Raw genomic sequence first — 12,615 nt, forward strand, 5'->3', positions numbered from 1 at the left:
GATCGACTTGTCCTTATTTTCTTCATTACTTCCCCGTACAGCCACCTCCCCACCTCTGTCTCACTTCCTCACTCTCCTATTTGTGTTTCCCCCGATCACCTCCAGAATAAGCTCCTTGCAGTGGAGTGCTTATCTCAGACAAGTGCCTGTTGTGTGCAGGTCCCATTCATGCAGCATGATCCCACGTGTCCTTGTCTTGGGCTCTGGCTTTCTGCTTGTCCAGGGGTGGGGTAGCTGACTGTAGCCAGGAGTCTCCTGTCACCCCTCACCTGAAGGCTGGGTGTGGCCCAGCTCAGGGTTGCACATCCATCCACCTGCTGGGTCTGGGTCTGGGAAGTCTCTCCTCACCCCCGATGCCACATGCCCTAAAGGCTGTGATGAATCATGGGCAGTTGCTCCAGACACGTGGGGTGGTAACTGGAGCCTGGGACATGCTGGGGCACAGTGACAGTGGTTTCAGACCTCTGTTGGGTGTGAGTGGTGGCCTTCCTGGCTCAAGGAAGCATCTGATGGGACTGCAGGAGTAGAAGGTGGGGACTGAGAGGCAGGGTAGAGAGCAGCCCCTGTGTGCGTGACAACAGGCGGTGTCACTTTCGACATGCTGTGGGGCAAACATCGCTATCTTCATTTCACACATGAGGATTTGAATCTGGGCCAGTCAGGTCAAGGTTTGGTGCCTTAGGCACCCAGCAAGGAATGGACCTTGCCATGTAGGGACAAGAAGCCTGGCAGGAAGAGGCAGGGCTTCTGGGCAGTGGTAGGCATGGGCGGGGCTGCCAGCTGGGCAGAAGACAGGTGGTCTGCAGGGAGCCACAGAGTGGGCCCTGCACTCGGGACCAGCCAGCTGGACCCCATACCCACCACTGTAGGGAGAATGAGCGGGCAAGAGGGTGAGCTGAGCCCATCGCAGGAGAGGATGCTAGCCCAGGTGAGGTGGGGGAGAGAGCCCTACACCGGCCTCAATTTCTCCTTCTGCCCCAGAAGAGGTAGCCCCCAAGGCCCCTGAGGTTCCTCTGAGCTCTGCACTCCCGGGTCGCTTCTCAACTCTGAGGGTCTTGGTGGCCAGAGTCCACACTGGCGCTGTCCAATAGAAACATAACACAAACCACAAATGCAAGCCACATATGTCATTTCAAATTTTCTAGTAGCCACGTGGGAACAGGGAAAAGAAACAAGTAAAATCAGTTTTGATCATATATTTTATTTATTTATGTTTTGGCCACGCAGCACGGCTTGCAGGATCTTAGTTCCCCAACCAGAGGTTGAATCCTGGCCACAGCAGTGAAAGTGCTGAGCACCAAGCAACAGACCACCAGGGAATTCCCAATAATATATTTTATTTAACCTGACAGAGCCAAATTGGTATCATTGCAACATGTAATCAATATAAAAATGATCACTGAGATTTTTTTGCACTTTTATTATTTTTTTAAATAAATTTATTTATTTTTGGCTGCGTTGGGTCTTCGTTGCTGCGCGCAGGCTTTCTCTAGTTGCGGCGAGCAGGGGCTACTATTTGTTGTGGTGCGCAGGCTTCTCATTGCAGTGGTTTCTCTTGTTGCGGAGCACGGGCTCTAGGTGCGCGGGCTTCAGTAGTTGTAGCATGCGGACTCAGTAGTTGTGGCTCGCAGGGTCTAGAGCACAGGCTCAGTAGTTGTGGCACACGGGCTTAGTTGTTCCGCAGCATGTGGGATCTTCCCTGACCAGGGCTCGAACCCGTGTCCCCTGCATTGGTAGGCAGATTCTTAACGACTGCGCCACCAGGGAAGTCCCAGGGTCTGATCTCTTAACAACTTTTTTGGAGCATCAGAAAAAGGGCCGCGGGCACAGCTGGGGTCCCCAAGGCCTTGGCAGTGGCCGTGGGTGTGACAGGGACTCAATGTGCTGTTTCTCTGGACACCTTCTCTTCCTATCTTCCTCCTGGGTGGTGGCTTCTTTCTCTGCTTACCACCATCACCAAGGCCCGCCCAGGGGCACACCCACTGCCATCAGCCCAGGAACTCAGGGGGCCTGTACCCAAGTCTTCCTGGGGCTCTGGGTACCTCAGCTCTTACCTGAGCCACACTGTGGTTCCCCATGTCAGGAAAGGGACACTCTGAGCAAAGCGGGTAGGAGGGTGGAGTGGGGCCTCTTTCTTCAGACACCTGGAACAGGCCCCCAGGATTCTACAACAACAGCCTGTCCCCTTGTTGCAGCTCGGAGCTTTGACCTGGAGAAATCCGATGACATGCTGCAGAAGGTGAGGGCAACGCCTCCCTGACCGGCCCTGTTTCCTACCCCAAGTCTTCTGAGATCTTCCTTTCTTCCTGTCTTCCCTCCTTCCTTGCTCCCTCCCTCTCTCCCTCCCTTCCTTCCTTCCTTTCTTTTTCTTTCTTTCTTTCATGCAATGACTGTTTATTGAGCCCCAAAGGTGAGTCTAGCCAGTGCTGGCACTGGGGAGAGTGCAGTGGTAGAAAGAGAGAGAAAAGAAACCAGATAAATAAGTAAACAAGACGCTTCCTGAGAGTGGAAAGTTTAACAAAGACAGTGGGATGGAAGGAAGTGAGGGAGGTCAGGGAGGTCTTCCTTGCTGAAGGGTGACATTTTTGGCTGTGGCACGAATGCCTGAAAAGAGGCAGGCAGGTGAGGATCAGAGGCTGAGGGCACAGCCGTGCAAAGGCCCTGAGGTGGGGGCAAGCTGGAGCAATCCAGGAGCACAGGAGGTTGTGTTGTAGAGAGAAAGGGGAGAGATGCAGCTGCGTGGGTGGCGCAGGCCCATGGTGGTGGGGGTGGGGGTGGGGCTGCAGGTCACCATCAGAGTCTAGGTTTTTGACTACGGAGGACTGGAAGCTAGGGGGTAAAGTCTGACTCCCAGAACTCCCTGGGAGACCATGTGGGGAACGGAGGGTGGCAAGCAGGTGGAAGGATGCAGGGAGAGGCAGCTGCACCTGTTGGCTTCACCTGTTCCTTTCTGAGATTTTCCCTCTTCATCCATGTCAGACCCACGTCTCCTCTGTCCCACTCCTGTCCACATCCCCAGTTCTGTGCCCATGGAGCCCCAGATGCCCTGGCAGGCCCTCAATGGTTGCAGGCAGAGGGGCCTGGCCAAGTGTCCCTGGGTCCCTGCAGAGGCCTTTGGCTCAGGGGGGGTCTTCGGCTCCTCCTGTGTCTCTGTAGCAGGTGAAGTTCCGGAAGCAACAGGATCTGCACAACATCCTTGCATGGCAGCCCCCAGAGGTGAGATCCCCGGCCCCCCAGCCGCCTCGGAACCCAGGTCTCCCTCAAACCCACACCCCCTCCCCAACCCTCTCTCTCGTGCATCCAGGTTGTCAGGCTATACAACGCCAACGGCACCTGTGGCCATGACAACGAGGGCAGCCCCATGTGGTACCACATCATCAGAGGCCTGGACCTCAAGGGCCTCTTCCTCTCCATCTCCAGACAAAAGCTGCTCAGGGCCAAGTCCCAGAGCTGTGGGCTGTCCCTGAGGGAGTGTGCGAGCAGCGGAGCAAGGAGGCAAGGGTCCCACGGGGCCCTCCCAGCCCCCGGGGCAGCCACAGCCTGGCAGCCTCCAAGGCAGCCCCCAGCACTGGGCACCCAGAACCTACCTCCCTGGTCTCCTCGGCTCCTCCCAGCACCTCTGAGCGTACACAGGATTCAGAGGCCAGTAACCCGCTAAGTGGTCCACACTGGGGCTCACTGCCCCAAAGCCCAGCTCCACCCCCCAGGCCACGCTGCTCTCTGTGGCCTCATTTGATGGAGAAAGACAGGTATTTCAGCCGCACTGGACAGAGGAGGAAACTGAGGCATGGCGACCTGCCTTCCCATGGACAGATGTGGGAAGGGCGCCCCTTGGGACGGCCCCATCCCCCTGCACCTGGCTTCCTGGCATGAAACCTCCACGCCAGGCGGAGCCGGGATAAGCCAGGCCAGTGCCCTGGGCTCAAGCCCGGCCCCACCTCTGGTGGGGTGTGGGGGGCACTGACCCTCATGGGGGTCTCACTTCCCATCATTCCCTTGCACCTGGGGAAGAAAGTGGAGAAAATCATAGCTGTTTTCGATTTTGAGGGGCTGAGCCAGAGGCATCTGTGGAAGCCAGGAGTGGAGTTTGCCCAGGAGGTGAGGGAACCCCACCAAGGGGGGAAGGGTGTCCACCCTCCTGGGCCTCTGTCCCTCGCTTGCTGATGTGGAGTGTGTATGGGGGGGTCCTCGCTCTGCCCACAGGTTTGCAGCTCCTTACTTGCTGTTTGCAGGGATATTTTCAAACCCATAATCTCTTGGGGCTGTGCTAAATCATACTCATCACCCCAATGTCACCATTTCAAGTCCAGCAGGTCACAACAACAGGTGACCTGCTGGACATGGTCACCAGGCCTGCCAGGGTCCCTGTGGATGCCCTTCCCTCTCATACTCCCTCCCCGCTCCTCCCTACCGGCCCCACCCCCTGCCCTTGGCTTGAGCCCCTCCCCCCATCCTATTTGCTGCGTTGTCTGGGAGGCGGCTGAAAGCAAGTGTGCTCTGAGAGCCCTAAGGAGGGAAGGGAGGCCCTGACAAGACCTGGGCCCCCGGGGCAGCCAGCCTGCCTTTTCTTTTCTTTCTGCTCAACCCAGAATAGCAGAGAACCTAAACTTTAAAAAAGTTTAACAATCATCAAAACATACTAAATTGAGGAAGCCAGACACAAAAGGCCACATATGGTGTGATTCCACTGATAGGAAATACCCAGAAAAGATAAATCCATAGAGACAGAAAGCAGACTGGTGGTTAACCAGGGCTGCAGGGAGAGGGAAATGGTGCGGGTGGTGACTGCTAACGGGTACGGGCTTCCTTTTGGGGTGATGAGAATGTTCTGAAACTAGACACCTCTGTGAATATACTGAAAACTACTGAATCGCACACTTTGAAAGGGTAAACTTTATGGTATGTAAATTCTATCCCAATTAAGAAAAAAAAGGTATGTCTTACAACTTTGAATCTTTCTTATGCTAAAAGTGTTTTGTTTCTGAAGCTGAACTATTGTCTAAACCACATGGAGGGGAACCTTCCAGAGTCCTGAGGGAGATTTTCTTACTCTGCAGTAGGTGGGGTCACCCGCTTGAAATCTGTCAAGAATTTTGTACTAGTGGCTTCAGGAGGGTCTGTGACTGGGACCCAACACACTGGAAAGCAGCGGCTTCTCTTGTCTGGGTGGGTTCTGGGTGTCTGGGGGGCCTTGGGAGCCTTAAGGGGGCAGCATTTAGGCACCTGTAGCTTGTGCACTGACCTGAGTTTGGCCTCACAGTTTCTCACAGCACTCGAGGCAAATTACCCTGAGATTTTGAGGAATATAATTGTTGTGAGAGGTGAGTGAACCAGCCCGGGATATGCTGAGTGGGGGGCAGGGGATGTGGAGGCAACAAGGCAGGGAACTGAGACCCCAGGAGACCCTGAAACAGTGCCTTTCTCAGCTTGCAAGCTGTTCCCGGTGGCCTTCAACCTGATCAAGCCATACATAACTGAGGAGATGCGCAGGAAGGTGGTGATTCCTGGAGATGAGTGAGCAGCTCTGGCCTCCTCTGCAGCCCAGAGCCTGAGCTGGGGGCTGCCCCTCTGCAGACCTGACAGCTCCTGCATCCGAGGGCACCAGGCTCGGGGACCCACTCCTCCAGACCCACTGCTCTGGAGGACCCACTCCATTATGGCATCAACTGTTGAGGCCAATGTGTCCACCTGCCAGAGGGCAGAGGGGCCAGGAGGGGTCCGTCCCCGGGGGCACCAGGAGGATGTGGGAAATAGGGGGAGGGAGCCATATGGCACAGGACAGCCCTGGGCTTGGCCCAACTGCCCTCAGTTGAGCCTCCCCGATCCCACATGGAACCCCACTTTTGCCCCCACAGACAGCTGGAAGCAAGAGCTGCCTAAGTTCACCAGCCCCGACCAGCTGCCTGTGGAGTTTGGGGGGACCATGACTGACACCGATGGCAACCCCAAGTGCCTGACCAAGGTACAGGTGCCCAGAGGATGGGGAGGGAGGGGAGACAGCCATGGTCTAGTGCCCTCTCACCCACCCTCGCCCACAGATCAACTACGGGGGCAAGGTGCCCAGGAGCTACTACCTGCGCAACCAGGTGAGGGTGCAGTACAAGCACCAGGTGACCATGGGCCGAGGCTCCTCCCTGCAGGTGGAGAACGAGATCCTGTTCCCAGGCTGTGTGCTCAGGTAGGGATGGCGGCCACTCCACACCTGGGCATGGTTGGGAGGGGCCCGGAGCCCAGGCAGGTGGTTGTCAGTGGGGCCCTGTCCCCTGCAGGTGGCAGTTCGCATTGGACGAGGTGGACATCGGCTTCGGGGTTTTCCTGAAGACCAAGATGGGGGAGTGGCAGCGGGCCGGGGAGATGATGGAGGTTCTGCCCAGCCAGCGCTAAAACACCCACCTGGTGCCCGAGGACGGGAGCCTCACCTGCCTCCAGGCCGGCGCCAGTAAGATCTATAGGGTTCGCTGGAGTCATTTTCCTCCTCATGGTGGAGAAATGACCTGACATCTCTTGCCAGTCTGACCTCTCTGTTTGCTCCTATTTCCAGATCTCAGGGAGGGTGTGGGAGTCTGTGCTAGCTTCTAGATCCCACAGGCACCAGGGACATTGGTTTCAGGTGTTGGATCTTATGAGTGGCCCCCAGGTGTGGATACAAGGGCAGAGACACATGGTGGAGAGCACGGTTCACAGCCGTGGACTCAGCTCCTGGGAAGCCCCCTCACTGCACCCAACAGGCTAAGTAAGAGACAGCTGGAAAACAGCCGTGGGCTCAGCATCAGGGCTCCCAGCCTGTCCACATGTGTGGACCACCCCACTTTGGGAATCCTGAGGAGATGACTCTTCCAGGTTTTTGTTCCCCTATTCCCAGGCCTCCCAGGCCAGATGCAGTTTGGTCTGTTTTAGCAGAAGCGACGTTGCCCAGGACCACTGCTGACCTCCCACCTCTGTGGGGAACAGAGCTAGGAGAAGGGAAACCCAAAGCTGATGTCCCCTGGAGAAGAGAATGAGTTCTGCTATTGCTTTAGTTCATCCACATCTAGTTCATCTTCGTGGCAAAGGGAGAATTAGAAGGGTGGAGACAGAGAAATCTGGATGAGTCACCACGTCCCAGCATGCATGTTGGACCTTGGTGTCAAACAAAATGCCTCTAAAGAATGCATGATGAGGATGTGGCTGATGGAACTCAGCCCTCTCTTCTGGGGAAAGCAGGGCTCCCCTCTGGGTTGGAACATCAGGATAAGGGAATCCCAGTCCCTCCCTTCCCTTGGTCTGGAATCATAAGTCTTACCAACTTCTAAGCCCATTTCCTTATCCATAAAATGGGGGTGATAGTGCCTTCTGTGGGATTGCTTTGAGGATTCAGGGAGCTGTGTGCACCGAAGCAGTGCCCGTAGACGGGGCTGATGCATGCTGCTGGTGGTTACCATTATTCCTTTGGTTGGCACAAGCATCGGCCAAGGAGATAGTCGGGAGTGATGGGCTGGGGCAGACCCTCCAGCCCCACCCACAGTTCTGGGCGGCCCACTCCCAAGGGCACTGGGTGCGCAGATGTGCCAGGCTCGCTTTGCTTGCTTACTTCTCCGTCCTTGCAGACGTCCTGCGCTTTGACAACACCTACAGCCTGATGCATGCCAAGAGGGTCAGCTACACTGTGGAGGTGCTGCTCCCCGACAAGGCCTCCGAGGAGAAGATTCAGAGTCTTGAGGCAACAAGACAGTCCCCACTGCAATGAAGACCCTGGGCGCCCCTGTGCCCGTGCTCTCCAACCCCTTAGCACCCCTTCCTGTCCCCTGACCCTGCCCGCCGCCCCCAGGAAGGGTGGTGCTGGAGGTGACTGCAGAGAGCCACCCACCTCAGCCATCACCATCTCAGCTCCTTGTGGGCCAACCTGGCTCTGTGGCCGAGCAGGAAGGGGAACCCTGGTGCATAGGCCACACTGAGGATTCAGACGGACACCCCATCCCCTGTTCGCAGAAAATGAGGATGAGAACCCTGAGGATAAGCTTGTGTCCACTGAGGAAGGGTCCTACCTGCAGAAGCTGCCCTTGTGTCCCTCCTGACAAGGTCCCCCCCATCCCAGGGCTCACCCACACCTGGCGTGGTGGTTGGAGGACATGCGCATGAGCGCCAGGGCCTGCAGGGAGCACCGCCTCAGGCCTGAAGAGCAGGGAAGCCCCATTCTCCACATGCAGGGGGTCAGCAGGGATGGGCAGGGCCAGCTGTAAACAGCTGGGTGGAAGGACGGGCAGGGCTGAGGGTCTCGGTTCTGACAGAGCATCAACCCCCCAGGGCTGTTCTACTGCATTTGGAGGGAAAATCAGAAACGGAGAGCGAGAGCCGGCAGGAACAACCATCAGGAGGAAGAGCCGCGCTCAGCCTTACGCAGAGCTGAGTGGGTGTGACTGAGTCTCCGGGGAATTCCCAGTGTCTCCCCACCCCCAGCCTGCTGTGATCCAGCCCACCTTCAACTTGGGTTCTTTCCGGCTCTGATGGGGGCTGGGACCGAAGCAAAGCTGGAGGGAGGTGGAACGAACATACTGGGGTGCAGGGTGGAGCTGCCCTCCCAGGGCGCTCATCCTAGACTCTGACTTGCTTCTTGGAGAACCATCAGGTTTTTCCTCCATCTTTGTGTCTCACCAAGGGGACAGCTGAAGGTTGGCTGCCAACCCCCCTCCTCCCCCACCCCAAATGCAACTCAGTAGCTGACCAGTGAAGGCTTCATTTCTCAATGGCTTGCCCTCCTGGAGCCCACAGCCCACAGTCAGGACCGCTGCTGGCCGGACTGCACCCAGCAGGGCAGCCCATGCCTGGAAGTGAGCCGAGGAAGCCGCTGAGATGGCTGTGCCTCTGCGGTTGACTCTAGGTGGCAATGAAGCCCTCAACCTGGGCCTGGGAGCCCAGGCTTTGCTGCCCTGCCCCCTTCATCCTGCTCCCTGCCCTCTGGCTGGGCCAGGCCACTGGCCCCCAGTACCTCTGAAGACCCAACCCCAGGGTGGCTCGGCCCTCGGCTCTGGATCCCTGCGCCTGTACTACTGTCCCACGGGGTGGAGTGCTGGCCACCCAGGTGACGTCCCCGGGAGTGAGTGGTCAGACGTACCTGTAAAAGGGGTCCTTGCTGCAAAACATTAGCATCCTGGCTGCCCAGGCCCTTCCCAGGTGAGCCCCACTATCCAGGTGCTTTACCAGCAAGAAGCCCAGCTCTGGTCCCTTTCCCACTCTCAGATTCTGTGCTCTCATCTTCTCCAGTTAATAAGAGGTTTCTCGATTTCCCAAAGCCTGTTTTAGACAAGAGCATGATGAGGCTTGGGAAGGTGGGGTCTTCTGGTGAGCCAGGTGAGGTCCTTGGGTCCCCAGCCCTCCATCCACCACGAGTGACGGAGCACAGAGTCTGAGCAGAGGCTCTGCTGCTATAAAAAGCAAACTAAATAAAACCGAATGCCATAAGCCAGCGCCACGAGGCACTCCTGGCCCAACAGTGTTTGAATAGTTTGGCAAGAAAAAAACTGCGTACCAGCACCAAAGAGATGGCCTGAGGCTGTCAGGCAAAAATCACATGACATTTCTGTGTCCAAGGTCCTCTCCTGCATCCCAGATGTGGCAGGCTTTCCCGTCACCCCAGTTGCACTGCACAGCCACCCTCTGTGCAGCCTCCCAGATGCAGGGATATCCAGAGCCCCCAGAGGTCCTGGCTTCCCAGGGCCATCTTCCCACTGCCCATGGCAGGCTATGGAGGGCACGGCCAACTGGGACTGGGAGGACCCTGTGCCAGGTTTCACTGCTCCCAGCTGTTGTCATGATGGGGGCTCACAGTGCCTTACTTCCACCTTCATGCCCCCCACGTAAAGACAAGGGGTTCATAGATGTGAACAATGACCCTTGCCTTTCTAACCACTCATAGCCAACTTCCCACCATCAGCACTGCCTCATGTGGTTTTCTTGCAGGCAGCAAAGACTCCTTTGCACAGGGGTTTCCCAAGGCTCTGACCACAGAGAATTTATACAAATATGGCTGTGATAAGGGGGTCAGGTGTGGGCACCAGCGACACTGAATCCCAGAGCTGGCAGAGCACACCTCTGTTAAGCCGGCAGGGCAGCAGTCACCTGCAGAGGTGAGAGCAGAATCTCCTACCTGGCAAGGGGGGTGGGGCACTTTGGGAGATAGAAAGGGAGCATGTCTTCAGCAACCTCCATCCCTGTGTCTTAACACTTTAAGAAAAAAAAAGGTGTGTGTGGGGGAATTCCCTGGCCGTCCAGTGATTAGGACACCATGCTTTCACTGCCAAGGGCCCGGGTTCGATCCCTGGTCGGGGAACTACGATCCTACATGACCCTGCATGCTGCGCAGCAGGCCAAAAAGAATTTTTTTAATTTAAAAAATAATAAATTTTAAAAAAAGGAAGTAGCCAGAAAGGGGCTGTTTACCCGAAGCTTGTTTCTTTGTTTATCCATTCATTCATCAACGGTTATTGAGTGTCTGCCCAGCACCAGGTACTGCAGGCCCTGGGGACCTCGGGGAGACTGGGCTGACGCTAATAGGAAGCTCACCTATATTGAGGGAGGCAGAAGTGACTCCAATGATTATCAAGTGGGCGTGTCATCACCACGTGTGCTTGGAGGGGCAGAAGCCAAATTCTAGGGGAGCTCTCAGCAAAGAAGCCTGATGGGGAATCAGATGTACTTTGTCTGAGGAAGGGACCCTTGAAGGGAGAACTGAGAGATGTGGGAGGGTGACCAGGTGCGGACGAGCCTTCCAGACTGAGGAATGGGGTGAGGGTGGCTGTAGGGTATTTGAGACCGGAGGGGTGCCGGAAGGGCTCTTGGGCGGCGCTCTCTGATGTTTACCATTTCTTTGTGAACAACTGTGTGTACACATTTGATAATTATTAATAAAACCATTTTATAAGGCACATTACAAAGCAGCCGTGTTGTTTGTCAGGAAAGAATGGCAGAATCTTGGCAGGAGGCCACAGATCAAAACTTACTCAGAATGAGGTGGTTGGAAATACCCAGGCCTCACCTGTCCAGAGGAACGGAGGCGGGGCCTCCCAGTCCCAGCACATCTTCTGGGATGGAAAGCCCCACAATCTTCTGGTGGCGGGAGAGGGGGGGATGCAGGTGAGGGACCTATAGGGGTTTTTTCAATGCAGTTGGAAAGGCTCTCCTGCCCCCCAAATTTCCACCCCAGTCCAGCTCACCTTCCAAGAGTCCAGGTTGGAGAGGACACCACTGTGGGACAGTCACGGCTTCACCAGAGTTCCATGGCACAGCATTCCACAGTTTGCACAGCCCCTTTACATGCAACCCTGAAGGAGATGGGAATTATAGCCCCATTTTACAGGTCCAGTAACCAGAAAGGATGGGCTTGCCTAGTCGTGCCCTTGTCCTGGAGTTGAAGGCAGGCTGGGTGAGCAGCCCAATAATAACCATAAAAGCCAACACTATTGATTGCTTACCATGTGCCAGGTGGTGGGTCATGTACCTTATTGGCCTCTTCTAACCATCCCATTAACCTTATAAGAAGGGAATGTTATTAGCCCCAATTTACAGATGAGAAATCTGAGACTCAAGCTCACATAGCGCATTTGAGAGAAAGCCAAGATTCAAACCCAGTTACCCAAGCCGGTGTTTCAGCACCATACATTTTTTAACTATTTGAGAATTATTTTCTCAATGTTGGGAGAGGAATTACAGCTGCTTGGCAGTTTGTTTGCAATCACCCCCAGACTCAGCCTCCCCCACAGTAGTCTTGGGCACTCCATGTTGCCCAAGAATGGCAATGAAATCAGAGACCAGTTTGGCATGAAGAACTTGGAACACTGCATGCCCTTAGGGTACACCCTGGTCTTGTGAGAAAGGGTGTGCTAGCTCCAGCCCTGGACAGCGTACAAGCTTCTCCACTTTGCAGCCTCCTTAATAATCCTCCCCCATGCTCCTATCACCATAGCAACCCATTCCTATGGTAAGCAACAAGGGCATCTTGGCAGAAAACATAAGGGGAAAGCTTCATAACAATGGATTCGGCAATGATTTCTTGAAAATGACACCAAACACAAGAAACAATAACAAAATAAGCAATAGATGAATTGGACTTCATCAAAATTTAAGACTTTTGTGATTTAAAGGACCTATCAACAGAGTGAAAAGGCAACCCACAAAATGAGAGAAAATATTTGTAAATCGTATATCTGATGAGATTAAAATCCAGAATATATAAAGGACTCCTACAAGTCAATAATAACAACAATAACGGCAACAAAAACTCATTTAAAAATGAGTAAAGGGGACTTCCCTGGCAGTCCAGTGGTTAAGACTACACGTTTCCACTGCAGGGGGCACAGGTTCCATCCCTGGTCGGGGAACTGAGATCCTGTGTGCTGTGCTGTGTGGCCAAAAAAAAAAAAGGGCTTCCCTGGTGGTGCAGTGGTTAAGAATCCACCTGCCAATGCAGGGGACATGGGTTCAAGCCCTGGTCTGGGAAGAGCCCACATGCTGCAGAGCAACTAAGCCCGTGCGCCACAACTACTGAGCCTGCACTCTTAGAGCCCACGCCACAACTACTGAAGCCCGTGTGCCTAGAGCTCGTGCTCTGCAACAAGAGAAGCCACCGCAGTGAGAAGCCCG

The 12,615-nt window shown here is 55.2% G+C and overlaps 1 protein-coding gene across 1 annotated transcript; it reads left to right on the plus strand.

Moving 5' to 3' along the window:
• The first annotated feature begins 3,029 nt into the window (after positions 1 to 3,029).
• LOC114892939 (putative SEC14-like protein 6) lies at positions 3,030 to 9,397 on the plus strand. The gene is given in 10 exon segments (XM_029218314.1): positions 3,030 to 3,098; positions 3,157 to 3,216; positions 3,305 to 3,493; positions 4,003 to 4,098; positions 5,261 to 5,321; positions 5,427 to 5,514; positions 5,860 to 5,962; positions 6,039 to 6,178; positions 6,270 to 6,439; positions 7,587 to 9,397. Coding segments are annotated over 10 exon segments (1,116 nt in total). The 3' UTR covers positions 7,727 to 9,397.
• The last annotated feature ends 3,218 nt before the right edge of the window (positions 9,398 to 12,615 follow it).

Source organism: Monodon monoceros, unplaced genomic scaffold, assembly GCF_005190385.1.
Source record: "Monodon monoceros isolate NGI ecotype Baffin Bay Population unplaced genomic scaffold, NGI_Narwhal_1 Super_Scaffold_1, whole genome shotgun sequence".
Lineage (NCBI taxonomy): Eukaryota > Metazoa > Chordata > Mammalia > Artiodactyla > Monodontidae > Monodon > Monodon monoceros.